Genomic DNA, 25,074 nt, shown 5'->3' with positions numbered 1-25,074 from the left:
TGCATCACTGAATCACCCCTATTTAAATGCATCCCTCACTGTGCCAAACAAGCCTATTTGTCAGGCTAGCTATGCTACACTAATTGGAAACTCTTCAGAAAACTCCCTGAGCTTATTCACATAACATTAAGCTATCTTGCTTATGGCAATCTACCATCTCTTAGATTTTACTTGACCGTCTATCTACTTCTTATATGTTGATAAAGAAAAAATAACTGCACCAGTGAAATGCCTCCCCTTGCTCAATCAATTCAGACAAAGTCTTTAAGTTATGTTCATTTCAATTTAAAGGGCAGTAAAAATAATGACATGCACCTTTTTATATAAAATGAAGTTACAAAAAATCATTACAACTAATCATTTTGAAATGTCAAAATAACTCACAAAGTAAAACCTATAAACATACCAGTGTATTGTTTATTTAATATAGTATGAGCAAATGTCTGATAAAATTACTGTACAATACAATTATGACCCTTTTTTTTTTTAATAAACAGTATAGAGTCGCTGATCAGTATTATCTTTTAATTCCTGTTTTTGTATAGTGACACAACCTGGTCGCTTTTGAGAGGCTGGCTACCACCGCGTCATGGGCCAAGGAATTCTGGGCAAGCCAGCTGGGACCCTGCCTGATCGGGGGAAACACACGGCACGGCTCCGGGAGTACAAGAGGTCCCCAGATACACGCCCCAGGGTCGTCACACTAAAGTTGTGTGATCACATGGTGCACTGGCTCAACCCTGCCCAGAAAACGAGCTTGAAAATAGGTGAGGCAATCGTAGTTGAGCAGTTCTGCCTTGTGGTCGGCACCGAAACACAGGTGTGGATACGGCGCCACAACCCCAACACCCTGAAAGAGGCTGTGAAACTCGCAGAGGATTTTGAGGACTTTTGAGGATTTTGGTTTCCGCCCAGGCCAGCCTACTCACCGCTCCAGCACAACGGAGCAACCGAGCACCACCCCCTCTCTCTGCTCCACCATCACCGGGACCGGGTCCTAGACCGCCGACCCCAATATGCAACCTTGCCTCACCTCCATGGAGACCAAGGTTGACCCCCAGCTGCGGTAGAGTTGCTACCCCTGCCCTGTTGCCATACCAGCAAAGGGACAGATATTTAACCTCTGCTCCCTCCTTTCCCCCACCTGTTTTAGATGCCACCAGCCGGGACACCAGGCCAAGTCATGCCCATCTGCGATGGGTAAGTGAGGGGAAAATGGTCGGGAGGGGCCTTTTATTGTTAATGCGATTTTGGGAAATGTGAAAACCCACGCATTAGTGGACACAGGGTGTGGGCAGACCTTAATTAAGGCAGCTCTTAGGCGGTGTGTCATGGCAGCAACAAGCTCAGGTGGCTGTCTCCTGTATCCATGGAGATGACAGCATACCCCACAGTAAAAGCAGTAGGACCGATAAAACGTCACCTGGAAGTTGGGGTAGCGGAAAAAACCACATGCCCAGACTTCTAATTCTGTATATGCATATATTAGTGGTGGTAGATTATGCAATGTGATACCTGGAAGCAGTTCCATTGAGGTTCACTAGTGCAGCTGCGATAGCCAAAGAATTATTGCAGATTATGGCTAGGGTAGGGATTCCCAAGAAAATCATGACTGATTATGAAACTAACTTTCTGTCTAACACGTTACTGCAAGTATACAAAATTTTAAAAATACATCCCATTAGGACATCTGTTTATCATCCACAGATGGACGGTTTGGTGGAATGATTTAATCAGACCTTAAAGCAGTTGCTGAGACGATTTGCGAACCAAGAGCAAAAGCATTGGACATCGCTTCTCGCCTACCTCCTTTTTGCAGTGAGAGAGGTGCCGCAGAGTTCGACAGGGTTCTCCCCCTTTGAGCTCTATACGGCCGACAGCCTTGCGGCATCCTCGATCTGTTGAGAGAGGGGTGGGAGGAGCACATGCTCCACTACATTTTTGGAGAGATCACCTGGATTTGATCGGTCATTTGGCCCAGGACAATCTCAAATTGGCTCAGCACCGGCAGCAGCAGCATTACAATAAAAATGCAAGAATTTGAACCTTTCAACAGGAGACAAAGTAATGCTGCTTCTTCCCTCATCAGAATCGAAATTATGTGCTAAATGGCAGGGGCCATATGAGGTGATTCGGGCTATAGGAAAGGTGAATTATGAAATTAGACAGCCCAATCGCTGTAATGAATGAGAAATTTATCATGTAAATTTATTAAAGCCCTAGCAGGCAAGGGAGGCCTTATTTATAGCCCCAGGCAAAGTAGAGGATGATTTAGGCCCCGGTCTAGAGACCTCTAACACTTTGCCACACTCCCTCAGGTTCGTCTGCCTCGTTGTTACAATAGAATATGCTTGGTGTAAGTGTGTGCATGCCTCAGACTCATTCATTCCATTGTTGTACAGATCCACCTGTCCCCAACGCAACTGCACCGCTAGAAACTTTCTCTTGTCTGGGTTTCGTGTCAACGCGGTTATACCGGTGTGACGCCAGTATAACTAGCGTGAACAGACATTGCGATACTGTTCCGCAATGATACCCATATAAAAATGCAAGTGTGAACAGGGCTATAAAGGAGTGGTTTATACACCACTGCCATGCCTCTTATCATTATAGTGATATTATGGAATCTTTGTTCCCCTTTTGGTACCTGATCACTGTATGTGTTGTAGTTCAAACTCACTCCAAATTTTGCAGCTGCAATCAGGCAAAGGTACCAGCCAGGATGCAACAGATTATTTACAGTATAGCGCTGTATTTCAATTATTTGTAAACCCTAAAATAATATAAAAGGTGAGTAACCATAATTTTCTCAGGACAAAACTTGGGACCAGTGTTAATAATATGAATAAACATTTATTTTAAAGCAGTATTTAAAGGATAAGATTGTGTTTTAAACTAAGAATGTACTGTATGTCTGACAGAGTTCCTATACCCAGCCTCAAGTACCATCAACTTATATGAACTACATATGGGGGAAAGTACACAAATCTGAGAGGATGGTGAAACAAACAAACAGAATATTTTAAATAAAATCTGGTATTGCAGTCACAGACTGATATAAACAAACAAGATGCAAATTCAGTCTTAAGGAAGATATCTTGGTATGTGCTCCAAATGTAAAATAATACAATCATAAACACTGAGAAATTGAAACAATATCAATAATGTATGCTAAAAGCATAAATGCAAAACAATTACATCCCAAAAGTAGACAAATCTAAATCTAAAACAAAATGGCCAAAATGGTTTAATAGATCAATAAAAAAAAATATTCAGAGAAAAAAGGCACTTTCCAGAGCATTTAAAAGGAACCAAAAACAAAGTACACAGAAAGAGTACTTGGAACTGCAAACGCAAGTCAAAAAGGAAGGTAGAAAGGCCAAGCGAGAGATAGAAATGAACATTGCTAAGGGGGCTAAAACCATTTCCAAAATGTTTTTCCAATATTATAACAGCAAGAGAACATTCAAAGAGGAGGTTAAATGTCTAAGAGATACAAATGACAAAATCATAGACGAAAATGATTAAATGATTACTTTTCACAGGTTTTTACAAAGGAGGATACGAACAACATGCCCCACATGTCGACCTGTTCCTATCCAGTTTTAAATAACTTTAGCATAACAGAGGCAGAAGTGTTAAAGGGACTAGGAGCTCTTAAAATAAACAAATCCCCTGGGCCGGATGAGATCCCCCTAATAGTACTCAAATAAATTAAAGAAGTTATTTAACAAACCGCTAACCAAGATCATGCAACAGTCTCTTGACACAGGGGTTGTGCCGACAGACTGGAAAATTGCAAATGTAATACCGATCCACAAAAAGGGAGACAAAACCAAACCAGGTAACTACAGACCAATAAGCCTGACTTCTATCATATGTAAACTTATGGAAACTATAATAAGATCCAAAATGGAAAATTACCTATATGGTAACAGTATCCTGGGAGACAGTCAGCATGGTTTTAGGAAAGGGAGATCATGTCTAACTAACCTGCTTGATTTTTTTGAGGATGCAACATCGACAATGGTTAATTGCAAAGCATACAACATGGTTTATTTAGATTTCAAGAAAGCTTTTGACAAAGTCCCGCATAAAAGATTAATTCTCAAACTGAACGCAGTAGGGATTCAAGTAAATGCATGCACAATAATTAGGGAGTGGTTAACATGTAGAAAACAGAAAGTACTGATTAGAGGAGAAAACTCAAAATGGAGCGAGGTAACCAGTGGTGTACCACAGGGATTAGTATTAGGTCCTCTGCTATTCCTGATCTACATTAATGATTTAGATTCTGGTATAGTAAGCAAACTTGTTAAATTTGCAGATGACACAAAAATAGGAGGAGTGACAAACACTGTTGCAGCAGCAAAGGTCATTCAAAATGATCTAGACAGCATTCAAAACTGGGCAGACACATGGCAAATGACATTTAATAGAGAAATGTGTAAGGTACTGCACGCAGGCAATAAAAATGTGCATTATAAATATCATATGGGAGATAGTGAAATTGAAGAAGGAATCTATGAAAAAGACCTAGGAGTTTATGTTGACTCAGAAATGTCTTCATCTAGACAATGTGGGGAAGCTATAAATAAGGCCAACAAGATGCTCTCATATATTGTGAAAAGTGTTGAATTTAAATCAATGGATGTAATGTTAAAACTTTACAATGCATTAGTAAGACCTCATCTAGAATATTGTGTTCAGTTCTGGTCACCTCGTTTGCTACTCTAGAAAGAGTGCAAAGAAGAGCAACCAGAATTATCCTGGGTTTAAAAGGCATGTCATATGCAGACAGGCTAAAAGATTTGAATCTGTTCAGTCTTGAACAAAGAAGACTACGCGGCGATCTGATTCAAGCATTCAGAATTCAAAAAGGTATTGACAATGCCGACCCAGGGGACTTTTTCGACCTGAAAAATGAAACAAGGACCAGGGGTCACAAATGGAGATTAGATAAAGGGGCATTCAAAACAGAAAATAGGAGGCACTTTTTTACACAGAGAAATGTGAGGGTCTGGAACCAACTCCCCAGTAATGCTGTTGAAGCTGACACCCTGGGATCCTTCAAGAAGCTGCTTGATGAAATTCTGGGATCAATAAGCTACTAACATCCAAACGAGCAAGATGGGCTGAATGGCCTCCTCTCGTTTGTAAACTTTCTTATGTTCTTATGTTCTTATGGCTCAGGCATGTCAGGTCCAATTTATTTTCACACACGCTGTTTATTTTAGACACGTTGTTTAAAAGTATTTTTTTCACAGTAAAACAGGTTTAAAAGGCACTGCATATCAACAGGACACTCAGTAATGCATCTCCAGCCCCGCCCCACCCCTTGTTCACTGTATTTTTCACATACCTCTTCATAGTAGTGCATACTGATAAATCATCTCCTGATCACTCGTGTTATTACCAAACTCCTCAATAATGCGATCCAAGTCATTATTTTATTACTATAACATCTAAAAAAAGATCTGCAAATGCCTGTGATATTCTTTGAGCGCTGGATGCAGAAGCAGCTATCTTGTTTGCTTATGTCCGTGTTATCTATGTGGTGCCGGGGCTATCTGTATTCAAGAGGTACACCCCTTTTTTTTCGGCTTCTGGGCTCCTATCAGTCTCAATTGGCCAATGGTTTTCTCTGCTTTTTCCAGAGAAAAAACGACTAGAGGGCTGTTTTTTATGTCTTTTTAATGATGTCAGACAGGGTCCGACATTTAACCGGAAAAGGAAAATTGCAATGTCGGACCAGGTCCAACATAGGACCGCAAAGGATTAAGGGGAAAAAAGATATTATTGAGAAAAAAATTATATATTAAAAATACAAAACTGAAATATCATAATTGGATAAGTCTCCACCCCCCTGAGTTAATACTTGGTGGAAGCTCCTTTGGCAGCAATTACAGCTGTGAGTCTGTTGGGATAGGTCTCTGTTATGTATTGGATTTAAGAGTGTTAGTTATTTACATAACATTAGTTACATAACAGTCTCTACCAACTTTGCACACCTAGATTTGGCAATATTTGACCATTCTTCTTTACAAAACTGTTCAAGCTCTGTCAAGTTCCTTGGGGAGTGTTGATGGACAGCAATCTTCAAGGCATGCCACTCAAGGACATTTACCTTTTTGTTCCTTAGCCACTCCAGTGTAGCTTTGGCTGTGTGCTTTGGGTCGTTGTCATGCTGAAAGGTGAACTTCCGTCCCAGTTTCAGCTTTCTTGCAGAGGGCAGCAGGTTTTCCTCAAGAACTTCTCTGTACTTTGCTCCATTCATTTTCCCTTCTATCCTGACAAGTGCCCCAGTCCCTGCCGATGAGAAACATCCCCATAACATGATGCTGCCTCCTCAATGCTTCACAGTAGGGATGGTGTTCTTTGGGTGATGCGCTGTGTTGGGTTTGCACCAAACATAACGCTTTGCATTTAGGCCAAAAAGTTCCATTTTAGTTTCGTCAGACCACAAAACTTTTTGCCACGTGGCTATAGAATCTCCTGATTGTTTTTTTGCATACTTCAAACAGGATTCAAGATGGCTTCCTTCTTGCCACTCTACCATACAGGCCAGATTTGTGGAGTGCTTGGGATATTGTTGTCACATGCACATTTTGACCAGTCATGGCCATAAAAGCCTGTAGCTCTTGCAAAGTTGCCATTGGCCTCTTGGTAGCCTCTCTGATCAGTCTCCTTCTTGCTCGGTCATCCAGTTTGGAGGGACGGCCTGATCTAGGCAGGGTCTTGCTGGTGTCATACACCTTCCACTTCTTAATAATCGTCTTGACTTTGATCCAAGGGATATTCAGGGCCTTTGATATTTTTTTATACCCATCCCCTGATCTGTGCCTTTCAACAACTTTGTCCCGGAGTTCTTTTGAAAGCGCCTTGTTGCTCATGGTTGAGTCTTTGCTTTGAAATGCACTACCCAGCAAAACCTACAGGAACTGCTGAATTTATCCTGAAATCATGTGAATCACTACAATTTAACACAGGTGGAGGCCACTTAACTTGGTGTGTGATTTTGAAGGCACCTTACACCTGAGCTAATTTAGGATTGCTATTACAAGGGGGGTGGACACTTATCCAACCAAGCTATTTCAGTTTTTATTTTTAATTAATTTTCTACATATTTCTAGGATATTTTTTTCACTTGGAAGTTGTAGGGTCGGATGTGTAGATAAATGAAAAAAATGTGTTAATGCATTTTAATTCCAGACTATAAGGCAACAAATGGTGACAATTTTGAAAGGGGGTGTAGACTTTCTATAGGCACTATATGTGTTGTAATGAAACCAAAAATCATGGTTTTGTTATATGTTTATGTGCCCTTTGCCCCCATGTATTGTTTCAAAATGTGTGTGTGTATATATATATATATATATATATAGATATATATATATAGATATATATATATATATATATATATATATATATATATATATATATTAAATACAGTATTCTTTCTGGGTAATGAGGTTATGTACAGGTACAATTTACATACTATCCTAGATTTGATTTTAAATATGACAGACTTATTATTTTCTATAAAAAACACTAAATACCATAACTAAAAAACAATGTATCAGATTAAAATTAAAATGGGCACAACCAACATGTTCATGTTTGGGGAGTTTTATCCACGCATACGTATATTACAGGACATCTGATTTTAATGACAATTAACTTGTTTTGTCAACATGAAAATATACTAGGGAATGCACTTATTGTGACGTCTATATCATTTATATTAAATTATTTATTTCTGTTTTAAAATTGATCATTTGCCTATAAATCTAAAAAACAGGTCTGGGATTGGAAACTATAACCTTCAGTTTGCAAGCGTGTTGTGTTACTGTCAGCGCTACACAATTAGTTGAGAAAACAAGCAGTATTTCTTCATGTCTGGAGATCATCTGAAATAAGAGAATTATTTTACTCAAGTGAAGATAATGTTTATCCATAACCAACAGAAATATATAATTATAATAATATATAATATATAATTATAATAATATATAATATATAATTCTCAAAACTACAGAACTGGTTTTTATTCAATGCAGTGCTGTATCAGACAACTGAATTGTTAAATTATTATAAAATAATGTTGCAATCAGAACCCCATTTTGGTTGTGAAATGCACTATAAAAGCCTCACCTACTGTGAAGTGTTTGTCATTACTGAAATATGGCTGGAGCATTGTAGGTAATCAGTGCTCTTTTGAGAATATGGTTTCTAAACAGCAAATACTAAACATAGCAATTTAAACTCTCCTGCCAACAGGTAGACAGTACTGCCAGTCACCTACATTTTCTATTCCGTCATCTTTGAAATGCTTGTCAATTTGAATTAATGTTTTGTATTTTTTTCACTTTAGGGTAGAACTTTTTTTTTTTTTTTGTCTCCAGAAGAAGTTGACCTACATTAAACTTGATAAGCACATACTTTATCCTGAAACACAATAAATATTACTGGGCGGTAATGAGTCAAGTGGGAATTATATAAATAAATTGAATTATAATTTGCAACATTTTTATAAAATGTATTGTAAATCCTAATCTTGCTAATTTTGGAGTGCTGATCAAAAGAGACTTTTGACTTTGTTTTCATATGACATATAAACTAATTTTTATATTCTTTCAGAGTAGTATATCTTAGACTGTAATTTAATTTTAAAACCCCTGCTACATACAATAGCAGCTTTTTCCTCAGCATGCAGTTTACGCATGCATATACCACAGAATGCCAACACTGACGTTTCTGATGTAAAGAGAATTAGAGTGTTAGTATGTGATGAAAGATTAATATGCTGTTGTGTGTGGAGCTGTACTGCACTTGGAGTCCTAGTTTGAGCTATGTCATGTTTCTAACCTCTAAAGTTGCCAGAAGGTGAGGGATAAAACAGACATCTGGAAAGGGCAGTCCCTGTCAGCGCAAAAAGATGCAAGAGAGCGAGGGTAAACAGACTGCATGTTGCCTAATGTGTCCCAGGAGAGCTGCTACCTGGAATACCAGTTTATTTTCCTCGAGCATAAAAGCAATCATGCATTCCTCAGTATTTCTCAAAAGATAAATATGTAGCATAGATATCAATCTTGTATTTACTATGACAATTTTTTTATTGTTGTCTCTATGCCACTTTATAGTATATAGGATTGTGTTCTGTTTGAAAAAAAACACACACACATATTGTGTGTATATATATTGTGTGTGTATATATATATACACACAATTCTTCTAAATTGATACTGTTGCCTCCAATATATTATTACAGTCTGTATATGTAGCCTTAAGAGGAATTTGACTGCCACTCGGTTATCACGTCATTATCTTGCAACCATTGTGCGTTTCTATAAAAACAAAGATGAAATGGCTTATTTACTTTTTTATTGAATACAATTATAAGTTTTCTAATAAGCAGATTAACTCTCATGACTTTGCTCCCTTACATAAAACAGTAAGCAGTTAATAAGCTTCAGCTTCACTGGTAACTAGGAGCAGTTAGTTAGTGCTATACCAAGTGACACAGACAGTGACAACCTCATCTCCCTGCCTCTCCCCCTTTCCTCTGCTCACCCCGCCCCCCCCCCCCCCGCTCTGTATTCTCTATTGTGTTCTTATTTGATCTTTTTTCTACTGATTTTATTGTACTTTACAACTGCTCTTATCTGTAATATAATACTCTGTACAGTCGACACCACCTAATCGGGATCCTTATAATCGGGTTTGCTGCTTAAATGGGATACAACTCTGGGAGATGGTTCAACCCAATGCTATTTCTGTTGTTTAATTGGGACGCCACTTTGTTTAATTGGGATACAGTATTTTCAAATGATGAACGGAGATCGCTTTCAGAGCAAAACAGCACAGTGCAGTGAGTGCAGTGAGTGCGTGATTACACTGTGATTACACAGTGATTTGCGTAAACCACGTTGAACTCTTGAAGGAGGAGGAGTCTCCTGTGGTTTCTCAGGCTGCTGTTGCAAAGAAAGTTGGTGTCAACATGCAGGTGCCTGGCAGCCACCAATTCCTTCGTTTTGTACAAGGAATGCACCGGGGAAATATCAGGAGATATCATCTTGAACAGCGTTTCGGCAGAAACATTTCGATCAGAGTAACTGCAAAGCAGCTGGCTGTAGCAGCTCAACCTGGATTCAGTGCTACAGAGTGACACACAGAGAAAACATATGTTACTTTCATTTTAAATTACAGAATACATTCGTTTTTACATTTTGTATGTACACATTAGTTTCTTTTGAAATGTTTATTTTATTATAGTTTTTCATTTTTTGAAGTAATGCTTTTTAGTGTTAAGTTAGAAAATAAACTCTTTTATGTTTAATTGTTCATTTAAATACAGCGTTTCGGCTGTGCAGATGTTTGATATGACGTGCCTGAATAAAACTTTTGAGTTGTATCCGATAGTTTGTATTTCATTTTAATACTGATGTTGTTTAAAATGTAACCATCATAATGACTGCCTGTGGCGGTTTTAGGTATGAGTATAACCGTGGCGGTTCTAGTGTTAAAGGGACGTCTGATGCAGACACATGCATATTCTTTCCAGTTATTAAAAACTCAAGCCCTTTGTATTTCTTTTTTTTTCTTCTTTTTTTATAAATTTAGTCATTGCCAATTATTTTTTAATATTTTCTCCCAATTTGGAATAGCCAATTATTTTATTATGCTCAGCTCACCGCAACCACCCTTGCGCTGACTCGGGAGGGCGAAGACGAACACACTGTCCTCCGAAGCGTGTGCCGTCAGCCGACCGCTTTTTTTCACACTGTGGACTCACCATGCAGCCACCCAAGAGCTACAGCATCAGAGGACAACGCAGCTCACGGGCAGCTTACAGGCAAGCCCGCAGGCGCCCGGCCAGACTACAGGGGTCGCTGGTGCGCGGTGAGCCGATGACGCCCTGGCCGACCTAACCCTCCCTCCCCCCGGGTGACGCTTCGCCCAATTGAACGCCGCCCTCTGGGAGTTCCCGTCCTCGGTCGGCAAAGGAATAGCCTGGACTCGAACTCGCGACGTCCAGACTATAGGGCGCATCCTGCACTCTACGCAAGTGCTTTTACTCGGCTTTTACTCCACTCGGGAGCTGTATTTCTTTTTTAATAAGTGTTCTAATTTGAATGCAAGTTGTGCCTTTTTGTTTAACTATTATGCAGTTCTGTTAAAAAAAAAAAAAAAAAAGAATGTTTGTTCATTATTTTGAAAAATAAAACGTCAATGCATTGATTATTGTTGATAAATGCCTGCACGATAATAGAATACGAAATTAGGGTGCCGATTGCACTACTAGTATATTCTCAGATTTGAAATCGTGTAGGTCAACTTCTTATCCTGTTTGTGATCTTAATTTATCCTGGTTTCTGTATGCGATGATCATCCCTGGTTCACCCATAGATTATATGAACACTTTCGATGCCAAATCCTGTTCTTGATGAGGCTTATCCCATGGAGGCATGGAAACTAACTTTGCATAGCCTCATGGGAGCCATAGTTTCACAGATTATTATTATTATTATTTATTTCTTAGCTGACGCCCTTATCCAGGGCGACATACAATTGTTACAAGATATCACATTATTTTTACATACAATTACATTATTTTTTACACATTATTTTTACATACAATTACCCATTTATACAGTTGGGTTTTTACTGGAGCAATCTAGGTAAAGTACCTTGCTCAAGTGTACAGCAGCAGTGTCCCTTACCTGGGATTGAACCCACAACCCCCCGGTCAGGAGTCCAGAGCCCTAATGGATGCTGGTGTTCCATGGGTGTTTGTGTTATAGATTCATCAAATTGACCATTAATACTGAATTCAAAATACCTAAATAATGCACAATAAATAGATGTAGAAAATTAAATTAACATCACATGATTAACACCTGTTGATAGCACATTCTGTATAGAAATTCAATATGAGCCATTAGCAGCATGAACATGTCACTAAATATGCAGGACACATTTTTCAAACAACTTCTTCTGTGAGCTTGCTAACAGTATAGTGTATGTAAAAAAACAGTACCAGCAGAAACAACATGATATATATATATATATATATATTTTTTTTTTTTTCTTTGCTTAAATTACCTACTTGGTCAGCAGAAAAGAAAATAATAAAAAAAATAAATAAACAAGCAAGAAAACTACTTACAAACATATTAATTTATTTATGCTCTCATTCTCCACATTGTATTACAACCTAATTGAATCAAAATAAATAGAGGACAACCATTTCTGACATGTGTGTGGCTTTTTCAATGTAGCCCACGTGCTTAATCAAGTTACAAGTCCCATGGAACTTCATATGATATCTTCTGCTTAAACAGAAACTTACTTATCATTTTTTATTAAGATCAAGAACAGTTTTATCTTTAATTGGACACTGTTTAAATGATAAGTGGGCACACCATTATCCACTGTGATCACCCCGGTCAAATCAAACAGAAATGCTCACAATGCAATCTCTATAGGAACATTGCAGATTAAGTGTAATCAAAGCAGACAGCTAGGTCCGCCCTTTATGATAATGTGCTACATACTTTTATTAGCCTGACCTTCTAAAAGAAAGGAGGAATATAATACTGCTCTGATGTAATGGTTAGTGGCAGGCATCTTAGTGGTCTTTAATTTGCTCTATCTGACATTGATATTTGGGCCCAGCTATTGTAGGATGTAAACATTAACATAAACGGACACTGCTGGGAATGATCGAATGTCTGCATTGCAGACAGAGCACATTTATTATATAAGTTAAATGATATGTGAAATGCAACAAACCTTTGTTTTTAACAGTGATTATGTCTTTCATTTAACTGAAAACTGGTGCAATGCAAAAACACTAGGGAATACATAATTTTATAATGTTCTTGGCTTTATATCAATACTTACAGAAGGCATATGCAGCCCAAATAATCTAATGTCTTAACCGCTGTACACCAGATCTCTGTATGACTATTTTAATAAAATTCCGAAGGATGCTTTTACCTACTTTATGTAGATAATGTACTGAATTCTCATTGTTGGGGTTTCCATGCAGTTGTTGAAACTGCAAAGTATCTCTCCATTGTCCTGAGAATGTCACATAGAACACACATATCACACACATTCCTCATGAAGTGTGTGGCAAAAACACTGTTGTATGACTTAAAAGGGTGGATACATCGCCTGCTCACACTAAAAACCATGGGCAAAAACTAAAGTTAAAGGTGTCTGAAACCCGTACCTTATGTTCAAGGGACTTCAGCAGTCAACATCCCATTTGTGACGTAACCTCACGCAATTTTCTATTAGAACTAAAGGCTGTACAAAGCAAGTCTTTATTAACAACTGAGGTCTGCTGGAATTAGCCCTAGCAAGCTCTTTCTCCCAAATAGGAAAACATATGTATACAGTATGAGGGGTTTAGAGATCATTACTCAGTATGTTTTTTTTTTTTTTATCTGACACCATTTATTCATTGTACATGGATAAATTGTATTTCACCACGAGCACTATAGCACTCACTCTGGATTTGTGAACGTGTGTGTCTTTGTGTGCGTTCTACTGTGTTTGTTCATTTCAAACTGTGTCTTATTATTTTGGGACTGCAACCCGTTGTTTTGGAACAGTGCAATACACATTGCTGTGTATTGCCTGGGATTATTCTTTGTGGTTGCCAGACCTGGATTATAAAAATAGAATCTCTTTGGATCATGAACTTTGTTGTCTGTTTTCTGTTTCATAATCATAGAACCACTAAACCTGCGCATTGCAAACCACTTTACCACAACCCCAAATGGCAAAACAAACAAACTAGTAACCTTAACAACAACAGGGTTGTAGCTCCTTTGTATCAGATTACTCAACCCTCCACAGGTATTGTACTTTAAGATTATGTTAATTTAACATGGCTAGGCAAAGGTTGGCATGCAGCTACTGACACCAACAATAAGGCATGAAACCCAGATCTACAAGCAGAGCTAGAATATTATGTAGTGGTAAATGTGGGTAAGTAGGGTAGCCTATTGTAGCTTTACTACCAGTATTTTGAAGATGTACTCTCCTAAACATTTTGACTGGATAATTTTTGTATCATTCACCTATAGCACTGGATTTTATCTCAGTTTGTAGATTACCATATTGCTTTCCCGTGCTTTTTAAATTATATTTTCTTGGTGGTCAAATGAGGCAGGCTTCACTTATGGTTTTCCAACACAAGCTAAAAAAAACCTACCAGTAGTTATGCAAGGCCAAATTGGAACTCAGACAGAAACATTTAAATATACCCTCCCGTATGTTAATATTAATGAGGACATTTGCATTTGGAACGAGAATTTCTCTCCCTAAAAGAAAACTACATGGAGACCCATATTACCCGAAAGTTACTACCAAAATAGCATGAGAAAAAGGTGACACATTTTTATTTTTCAATGGAACCATGCCATTGTGTAACAAGAAATAACCCATGAATGAACCACAGCACTAATAATCTCCTGAAAGGCTAAATCATGCAAACACTAATAATAACCATCAAAATTATTAAATTATCATTCAACTATTTACAGGTAGGGTATACATTTTTAGATTAGTTTGCATTAAGCAAAATACATTATTGGATTTTTGCAGCAAAGTATATACATCTTATTTTAAGTTTGATAAAAAAAAGTTAAAAACAGGCAAAAGGAAAAGCTACTTTCTACTCCTGTAAAAGATAATTAAACTCATGCTGTCATCTCATGGATGAAACTACACAAACATGAGACTTCCAATTAAAATAAATTACACTGCAGCTTATCAGCAAATCCTTAATAACCTAGTCATGTTTTTGCAGTCCAATTACAGTATTCTATTATTTTCCATTTCATCTCAACTTAGTATATATTAAAATTAATATTTTTTATATAACAGAATATGGGCTTTAAATAGAAAACTACCAAAAAACTGCTGAACAGAACAGGTAATAATAAAGTTAATAACACATAGGACGGTATAGTAACGAGAGTCGATGAGGTCGTTAGTGAAGGCATTTCTCGTTAGAAAGCTTAATTGTCGCAGGTCACGTAAATCATTTCCTGTCTCAACAACTAAATAAGGGGAACTCGTTAATAAAAATGCATGTTAACAAGAGCAATAAAAACAAATGGAAGCACAATTCGCTGTTATGGAAATTACATTTAAAATAATGGGAATACTTATTTTGTGTATAATTTGTATTGTGCATTTTGTCATGAAGAATGTACATTTATTTAGATAACTTCACATACACAATGCTGACTTACGATTATCTGGCATGTGGGTAAAAATCGGACGACACAGATTTGAAAAAAAAAACTTTTTTCTATACATTTTTTGGGATTGATTAGAAGAAGCCACCGAACACTTACAGTATTATAAGAAGATGTTATAATATGTGCATACAGACGTTTGAAGGTGAGAGTGTACACTGTACATACAGTGTGGACGGAGTCTGACAACATTACAAATACATTAGGCAAAATCCATGACAATGATCTCGATCAAATTAGGTATTCCATTCATGTCCTTGGCGATATCTTTTGAAAGCAAGCCCCATATTGCACTTTTTAACTATCAGACGAAATGTTTACAGAATACTTCTATTAGGATGTGGCGGAGTGTCCCACCCCTTTGTTTGTTATTTATTTATATTATGATTTATGTTTTATATTACGGCGAAGCGGCGCGTATTTGTTATTGTTTTATATTTATATTTTGAAAACCTCGTGAGGATGCGTGACTGATCAGCTACTGATTATTTAACTAGCTGACAGTCATGCATCTTTACTAAACTCGTGCAGACTGTGGCCGAGGGGTAATAATTAATTAATAGCTAGTTAACCCCTCGGCCAGAATATAAAAGCCTGCAGGGCGGAGAGTGTCAGAGGAGAGATGTAAGGCTGTGAGAGATTTAAAACCAAAACCAAAACAATTGCTAGACGTGCTGGCTGTTTTGTTGTTTGTTTAAATCTTTTGTTTGTTTATTATTTAATAAATGACTGAGCGCTGTAGCGTTGCAGTTTAATTGTTTTGGTTTCTATTTCTGGTCCGTGACGTCACCACTGCAAGCCACTTGATCACATAGGACCATGCTATTAGGACCATGCTGCATGATTTGTTTATTATTAATAGTGTTATAATTAAAACTACACCAAATCACGTTTTTATTTACAACAAAGGGAAAACATGTTTTTGTTGACTTTATAACCATTTGGGCGACACAGTATAGGTTACCTTCATTGTAAATAAAAAATGTGATTTGGTATAATTTAATGATAATACTATTAGTAACAAATTAATCATGATTATAGCAGAAGTTTTTAAGTATTCTGTAAATATTTAGTTCTAGCCAAAATTGTAGATATTTATTACTGCCATGCCTTATCTTTTTGCCTATTGATTCGCCCCATTGCCACTGTGCCTTAATCATCCATGCATCCCTTCCTGCAGTGTCACGGGCAGTGTGTTCCGGGCTTAAGGTTACAAATTGTTAAAACAAGTGAACAAATCTCATTTATAACCACAAGTATAGAAAAGTCTAAAATATTTCCATAACTACAAATATTGAATTATCTAGGTAGGCTCTGTATCGCCTGTGTCACAGTCACGGTCTGTTAAATTTCTGTTTCAAGGTGAGTTATAGTCTTTCGTTAATTAAAACCCTCCTTTTCCAAGTGCAAATTAACTCCTGATAAATTATGACAATTAACATGGATTTGCATTTAAATTCCCACGCAAACAAAAGAAATAGTTGCAAGAAGCACTGCTCGTTAAGATATTAACATTACTTAGTAAATCAACATAATTTCGGAAATCACGTTAGCATGATTATTTAATAACGAGATAGGCATAATAACCTCTTGAAAATGCCAAAATCAATGTTACATAATGATTTGTTGATTAACACTGGAGTTATCATTTACAGACTTTTGAAAATCCTGCCCATATTGTATTAATAATTAAATATGTATGTCTCATAATTTATCAATGTCACATGTCAACACAGGGTAGTTTGCTATACATATAATATATACTCTAATCTTCAACTCCAAATATAATTATACTGTGTATTCAATTGCCCTTTTAGGGACTGTAAATTATTGATAACAAACACATAATTATGTCATACAACTTGTGTATTCCCTGTATGAATAAATAAAAACAAATATTTAAAAAATGCCTGTTTCATAATCACTGTGACAGAGCAAGCGGAGGATGTGTGCAGAACAGAGAGGCTCTTCACATAAGTGCCTGTGTGTGTGGGTGTCTGGTGATGGAAATTATGTTTAAATAGTGTTTCAGTGATTAACTGCGTGATTGGTGTGTGAATAGAAAAGAGTGGAATGTGACCAGGTGGTGATTGGATGATTGATTGTCAATCAGCTCTGGCCACATAGTACGAAAAGGACAAAGGAGTGTTTCTTTGAAAGTGGAAAGTGGTGAGTGTGTAGGTGAGTGTCTGAAGGCTGGAAAAGATGACCAGACCCTACCCCCCTTCATCAGTGGGGAGATACAGGACTGCCGGCCGCAACCAATGTCTCACACTCCAGAAGAACTCCAACAGTATTTTCTGGATCTCCTGCACCATGCCACGAGAAGGGCAGCTGGGTGGTTAAAATGCTAAAAACATTTAATTATAAAAGCTGGATGTAAGAAATATAAGCAGGGCCAAACCCAAAGGCTTCCATGGTTTTAAATAGGTATGTGTGGTCGACCATGTCAAATGCTTTCTCTTAATCTAGAGAGACCAGCCCAACATTCAAATCACATCTATTCGCTATCGACAAAAAGTGTTGAATTGTAAACAAATTATCAAAAATGGAACATCCAGGTATACAAGTTTGGTCCATGAGATTTACAGCTCCTATACACATTTTGAGACTGTTGGCCCAACTTTTTGAAATTATTTTAAAATCAGATTGTAAAAGCGAGACAGGTCTCCCTTCTTGGGCAGCAGTGTGATCACTGCCCTCCGGCAGCTGAGGGGCAGTTCTTTATCTCGCAGGCTCTCTTCCAGTACCTGCAGAAAGTCCTCTCCAATCACAGTCCAGATTTCTTTTTTTAATTCAGTGGGCAATCCATCAATGCCTAGCGCTTTTCTGCTTGAAAGCTATGTAACAGAAGTGGTCATCTCCTGATATGTCAGTGGCCTGTCTTCTTGATGCTGTTCTTCAGGCTGGCAGACCCTGGAGCAGCTGGTCCATGTCCTGCTGGTGACATGGCTCTTTATTATATAATTCACTATAGAACTGTACTGCCTCCCAGCTAATCTCCTCCCGGCTGTACAGTTTCCTGCGGCAAGACGTCCGGACTCAACTCTCCTCCTCTCCAAGCCAAAGACAAAGCTGGAGGGGGTGTCCATATCTCTGAGCTCCATGAAGCAAGAGCACACCAGCGCCCCCTTCACTCTCTCCTTCAGCAGGCTGCCTGGCATGTCTCTGCTCCCTTAGGGTTTGTAGGGTCTGCTCTTGGTGGTCTGTGTTCAGGCTATCTCACTGCTGCATTCAGTGACCCGGTTGAGTTGAGTGTGTACTGCATTTTTATACTGTGTTTTTTTTCCATATGTTCCAAAACAGATTCAATTGCTTTGCAAAATGTGTGTCCTGTAATAACGTTATATTAAGGTCCGACATTACAATTTTCCCTTTCTGGTCCGACATCATCAAAAAGACATCAAGCACAGATCTGGTCATTTTTTCTCCGGAAAAAGCCGAGAGAACCTTTCAATGGCCAAGTGAGACCGATAGGAGCTGAGGGAAGATGAAGAAAAAAAAGGGGCTGATCTGAGCAATACACATAGTCCCTGCACCACAGACATAACACGGATATAAACAAACAAGATAGCTGCTCAAAGAAGATCACAGACATTTGCCAAACTTTTTGAGATGTTATAGTAATAAAATGACTTAGATCGTGTTATTGAGGAGTTTGGTGATAAAACAAGTGATCAGGAGATGATTCATCAGTATGCATGACTATGAAGAGGTATGTGATAAATACAGTGAACAAGGGTTGGGGCAGGGCTGGAGATGCAGTACTGAGTGTCCTGTTGATATGCAGTGCCTTTTAAACCTGTTTTACTTTGAATAAAATTACTTTTAAACAGCTTGTATAAAATAAACAGCGTGTGTGAAAATAAATTGGACGACATGCCTGACAGGTGTTGAATAAATGGACCACAAACGGTTAATGAATTTATTCAGATGAGTGTGTTACATGTAGAAGTGGTCAGCATTAGGGTGCAGACACTTCCAGATATCAACCAGGCCGCTGAACTGAAAAACTACAGCCAATTCACTCAAGGATTGGAGAGTAGGTTCCTCATTGTTCCCATCCATGTTAAAATCAATGGTGCAGTTTAAATCATCCACTACCACCAGATCATCATTATCAATATTTAAAAGAGCTTGCTTTATTTTGGTAAATATTAAGATTTGTTCCCTCCCCTTATTAGGTGCATAAATATTAATAAAAGCATATACAGTGTCACCCAACCTTGTCCTCACATTTAATAACCTCCCCTTTTCAATCTCTTCAATATCTAAAATTGTTGCTCCTAGGCTGGGCTTAAATAATATTGCCACTCCTGCACTGGTGCTAGAGCCATGGCTCAGCACACATGGCCCCACCCACTCTGCCAGCCACGCTGCCTCATTCTTCTTGTCTGAGTGCGTCTCCTGCAGTAGCGCTACCCTTACCTGCTTCTGCTCTAAAAACTCATACAGCTGAGGTCTTTTAAAAGACTGCAGCTATTCACGGTAAAATAAATAAAAACACACTCTTCCATAGCGGCTAAAAAAAAAATAAAACCAACAGAGTAAAACAAGCAACAATAAACACATTTTTATAAGAGGTATCCATTTTAAAATTAATATTTAGCAACACTAGCAATCTTTTTCTTAATCATCTGAACATATTTCTTAAGATGGTACCTTTTTTGCTGGTCAAATTCTTCTAATGTTGCCTTTCGTGTGATGATGTCCACTGAGTGGAGGAAAAATCTGGGAAGAAGTTTTCAATTTCAACCCCTCTTTTCCATTTTGTATTCTCCATGAACTGTTTAATTTGTTCAAAGGAATAAACTTTTTCCCCCCTTTTAACGGGTTGGCTATCGGGGATGTCAGAGATAAGCAGTTAAAGTATTGCATTGTATCCACACTAGCAAATACAACGCAGACTTACTGAAGCTCCAGGTGCCTGTCTCCAGGGGTCCCCGAGTGGCTCATCCTGTTAAAGCATTACTGCTCCCGGGGTGGGGGATGGGAAACCGGCAGGGATTGCTTCTCCTCATCGCGCAACAGCGAAACCTACTGGCCAGACACCGCGCACATTCAGAGTGGATAAGAGGCAGGGCTGGTCTGTTCTCCGGGATCGGTATTGCTCAGCATAAAAGCGATTCTGGTTTTAGGCTTGTGAGATCGGAGGACCCTCACGTCTCAGAATGTCTGTACTGTGCGGTGAGGAGAAAAAATCCAATTTGGGGGAAAATAAATACAAATAATAATTGGTCACTCTAAATTTTTTTTTTTTTTTTTAAAAAATGCCTGTCTGAAAAGACAGGATGTGCTTTACATTGGCAGTCTGCACCCTAGCGGAATATTTTTAACTGGGGACACCAGTCTACCATATAAGACAAGTTCATTCTCCAGGGTCTAATTTCTTAAAAACGGTGGCACTTAGACACTCAGATAAATTCTCCTTTCACAGAAAAACCTTCCTCCACTAGTTGGTTGACCAGCGATATCTCTTTTAAAAAGATAACAAAACTTTTATTCATGCAGGATGCCGATACAATGTTCCTGTACCCGACTACCTCTCCCACTGCCAGCACCTCCCACTCCTCCACCGACACGCCGGCATTCGACAAGCAGCTAACCCTTCAATTAATTGTGACAGCTGTTGAGATGCATTTCCCCCCTTAAAAGCAAGGATTCCAACTTAGACTTCAGATTTGTCATAGATTTTATCAAGTGGCTGCTCAAGTGATAACATCATTTGTTGTTATTGGTTTGGGAAGCATGGTTTCTAATGATGCCAGGTGTTGTCAGACAAAGATTGTTAATTGAAGTCCAGACTGAGAGCTGTTCAAATACTAGAATATGTGGACATGTTATCAAACCACAGGTTTGTAACTCAGATGTCCTGGATAGGTGGTGAGAATGTCCACTTCAGGAGAGAAACTGGAGTCACCAAAACCGAGCAAACTGTAAGCAACAGTTAGCATGACCCTGCTTTTAGGTCAGAAAGACCAGCTACAGCTCCTCAATTGACTCCACAACACTGGAGAGACCCCTGATGGCTGCCTTGATCTCCAGAACTGGCAGTTTTGACATTGGGCACCTGTTTTGTTCAATGATGAATAAGGAGTCCATCTGTCCACTAATGATTGACATGTAGAAGTGTGAAGAACCCGAGCAGAGAGCTTTGCTCAAATCATCGTTGAATAGTTTTGAAGGGGGACTTATGGTGTGGGGAGGCATCTACATTGAAGGTCACATGAATCTTATTGTGTTTCCAAGGGGTGGATTTACAGCTGTACCCAACAAAGACATTTTAATCATAAGACCATTTGCTGCTGTATCTGAGTTTGTTCTGATGCAAGACAATGCCCGTTGTCATACTGCCAGGATTGTCATGGATTATGTTGAGCGGGAGACTACAGAGGCCATGGACTACCCAACAAGAAGTCCAGAGCTTTATCCCATAGAACACATTTGGGACCTTCTTGGACGTTGTGTTCGCCAGTGTTATAACCCTCCGCATGTCTTCAGGGAGGCTGGTGATGCACTGGCTGAAGAATGGGACAGGATCCCCCACGACGTCATCTGATTAGAAGCATGCTCTGTCAATGTAGAGATACCACAAACTCGATACTGAGACATTCATATAGACCAAACTATATGAAAAATGTATCTCCAAAGACCAAGCCTACAGGCAGTACAAACTATAACAGCATAAATGTCCTTTTGTCGCCTCTGGGCCTGCTTCTGAAAAAATGACCACTAGGGGTGTGCAGCTGTAATTTCTGTGATTTTGTATAAAGATTTTATATTTACCAAATCACAGTTGCACAGAGGACAGACATTACAATGATTGAAAAGGGACAACAGCTTATACTGGTAAATAATGATCTAAGTTTAAACAACAGAAGATAATTATACAAACACATGGGGTATGAAACAGCCTTTTAGATTGGTTGTGTTTGCAAAAATATGTTGCTTCTCAGCGATTTACAGTAAGGCATGGCATTTAATAGAGTTCTGTGTAACCACAACAACATGCTCCATGCAGTACAAGGTTATATAGCTTCAAGGCAACAACATTAGGAGACAGAAATAAAGTTGATTGCTTAGTAGGCTATAGGGGATGTTTTGAATGTTTTGAATGAACACAGGCATCTGCTCATTTACCATAAACCCTGCTGAAAGCCCAATATCAAAAGAAGATTCATATTCATTTCCTGACATGATGCTCCTCAGGCTTTTCTGTATGAGCCAATTCATTGAGCTGAATGACAGGCGGGTCAGTGTAGAGCATTGAGCAATCTGAATCACACGAATCTACCTTGCTGCTATCAACTATTTTACTGAGATTCTCCATGTACCTATTATAAATTAGATACACATAAAGTCTGCTTTTGTCATGTTAAATCCAGCCTTGGTAATTACCATGTAGAGTTAAAAATGCACTGCAAATTATAACTGTAATCCACTTCTTATTGAGAAGCAGTTGACTGACACATTCAACTTGAAAATGGTAATAACTGCTAAATATAGTTAAACTGCTGAATGAAACTCACAATACCCTTTTTTGTTGTAGTGTCATATCTGGTACGTTTTTAGCATAATTTAGAATTTTTCTAATCTGTTTACGTATCTAATAAATAATAAGGTGCTGTATGACAGAGTCTTACCTTTAATCCGTAATTTTTCTGCACTTTCATCTTGCTGCGAAATTTAAAAAAAAGAAAAAATGTTAGATATCCATTCATTTTAACTCATTTTATTCTAATAGTCCCCCCCCCCCCCCCCCCCCCCAAGAATAATGCTGCAACACATTGTACTTCCGAGTTAAGGGTTAATGAATACACAATTCTTAGTAACTATAAAAGCAGTTACTGATGCACTTGTACAGTATATTCAATGCACAACACATCTACCAGACAACATTTTGTATACTAGTTATATTATTTTTATGATTTCTCTATTTGTTTTTCTAGCACAAGCAATTCTGATTGATGTAACATCCTAATCATAATTTACTATAATTGAGAAAACCAGTGATCACATATTACTGTGTTTGGCCATTCTGATTAAAATGTTTCACATATCCCAATGCTGAGGCAATAGCTAATATGTTCAAACAATATACAACAAACTTAATCACTTTGTTTAAGATGTATTATTCTTTCCAGATAACGGATAATGCCACTACTACTGTATACTAAAGTGCTGTTGCATTTTTATTGCCACACTAAAACACATATGCCTTTATATATATATTGATATGAAAGAAAGTACATCTTATTATCCACCAGCAATCATTGCATCCCATCCAGCAAGCCCCAAAGGACACAATCAGTGCCTAGTTTTAAGTGAGATGTATGGCTGTTTTGTAGTTTTATTTCTTTACATGTATATTATCGTTTACTTCTGTCAAGAATTGTTTATCTATCAAACCGGCAACATTAAGTATGTCCTTAAATTAAGTGTCAGTATCCCTAGGATTTATGATACTTTCATGCATAGGTACTGATTTTCAAAATCAAATCATTTGGCACAGTATAAATTCTGTGTGTGTGTGTGTGTGTGTGTGTGTGTGTGTGTGTATACAGGTAGTGGACAAACTAATGGAAACGCCAATGTAAAGTCACTTAATAGGGTGTTGGGTCACTATGTTATCCCGCTCTGTGGCGTTCTTGGCGGACCGTTTTTGATGAAACTGGCTGCTCGCGCCCCAGTTTGAAATTTGCTGTCAATTGCTCAGCAGTTGCTTGTCTGTTTTGCCTTGCACTTTGAATTAATGCACGGATATCACGATCCTGGAGTATGCGCTTCCCCCCACTGTTGCCCTTTGCTGATGATGTCTTTCCCTCGGAGTTCCATGCCGACATCACCTTAGACACCGTTGCTCGTGAAATATCAGCAAGTTGAGCTGTCTTGGTCACTGAAGCTCCTGCCAACGTGCCCCAACAATCACCCCTTTCAAAGTGTGGCAAAGTGCCCCGCCCCTGTGTGCATTTGTGTGTTCTGTGTTGTGTATATGCGTGCGTATGTTAATGTTGGTGTATAGATTGGTACACGGGATATAAACGGGTCTGTGTTTCACGTGTGTTTAAAGTGTATAATTATATTTAGGCACGAGGATGGCACATCACTTCACGTGCAGATAAAATGTGTATAATGTGTGGCACGGGGTTGCACATAATGAATTCACGTGCTGGGATTCAAGTGAGTAATTAATTAGTAATTGAATCCCAGCACAACAGTATATATAGATGCACAGTTTCACTCAGTCGGGGTTAGGTGTTCGGTGAGTGGAGAACGGGATTGGAGCGGAGGTAAATGTTAATGAAAAGAGTAAGAATTAGTAGTTGTTTTCACTCACCGTGTTTGTCTGTTTGTCTGTCCGTGCACCGTTTGTTTAGTGGTAGTCCGTTTTGTTTATATGTTTCTTTTGGCTACAAGTGCCGTGTCCAGTGTTTTTGTGCTGTTTTCAACCCTTTTATTTGTTAATAAACGCTGAGTGCAGCCATTGCACTCAGCTCATCATCAACCACTGTCTTTGTTTTGAATTCCTGTCTGGTCTGACGCCACCCACTCTGGCCGTCTTTGTGACACGTGGTGTCTTCGTGGGATAGCCGCGCCTCCAAGCGTCAGACCAGGAGGGGTATGGATTAAAAAAAAAAAAAAAAAATTACAAATATTGTTTTGGGGGAAAAAAACAAAACAAAACAAAAAATCAATGGCAGAAGACGCCACAAAATGGCGGGACTGGTTCCTGGAGAATGCTGGGCTGGAGGCCCAGGCTCTGCCCATAATCGTCCGGGCCCTGTGGATGATG

At 38.6% G+C, this 25,074-nt stretch overlaps 1 protein-coding gene across 2 annotated transcripts in view; it reads right to left on the bottom strand.

Moving 5' to 3' along the window:
• The window catches only part of LOC117421526 (follistatin-related protein 5-like), a 239,073-nt gene that overhangs the window by 178,273 nt on the left and 35,726 nt on the right, over positions 1-25,074 (bottom strand). For both annotated transcript variants that reach the window (XM_034036037.3, XM_059031278.1), the window contains exon 3: positions 22,925-22,958. In XM_034036037.3, coding sequence (XP_033891928.3) covers positions 22,925-22,958 — 34 coding nt within the window. The remainder of the gene's footprint in view (positions 1-22,924; positions 22,959-25,074) is intronic.

Source organism: Acipenser ruthenus, chromosome 1, assembly GCF_902713425.1.
Source record: "Acipenser ruthenus chromosome 1, fAciRut3.2 maternal haplotype, whole genome shotgun sequence".
Lineage (NCBI taxonomy): Eukaryota > Metazoa > Chordata > Actinopteri > Acipenseriformes > Acipenseridae > Acipenser > Acipenser ruthenus.
Note: the sequence above shows the minus strand (reverse complement) of the source record. Positions and strands in the feature narration are given on the sequence as shown.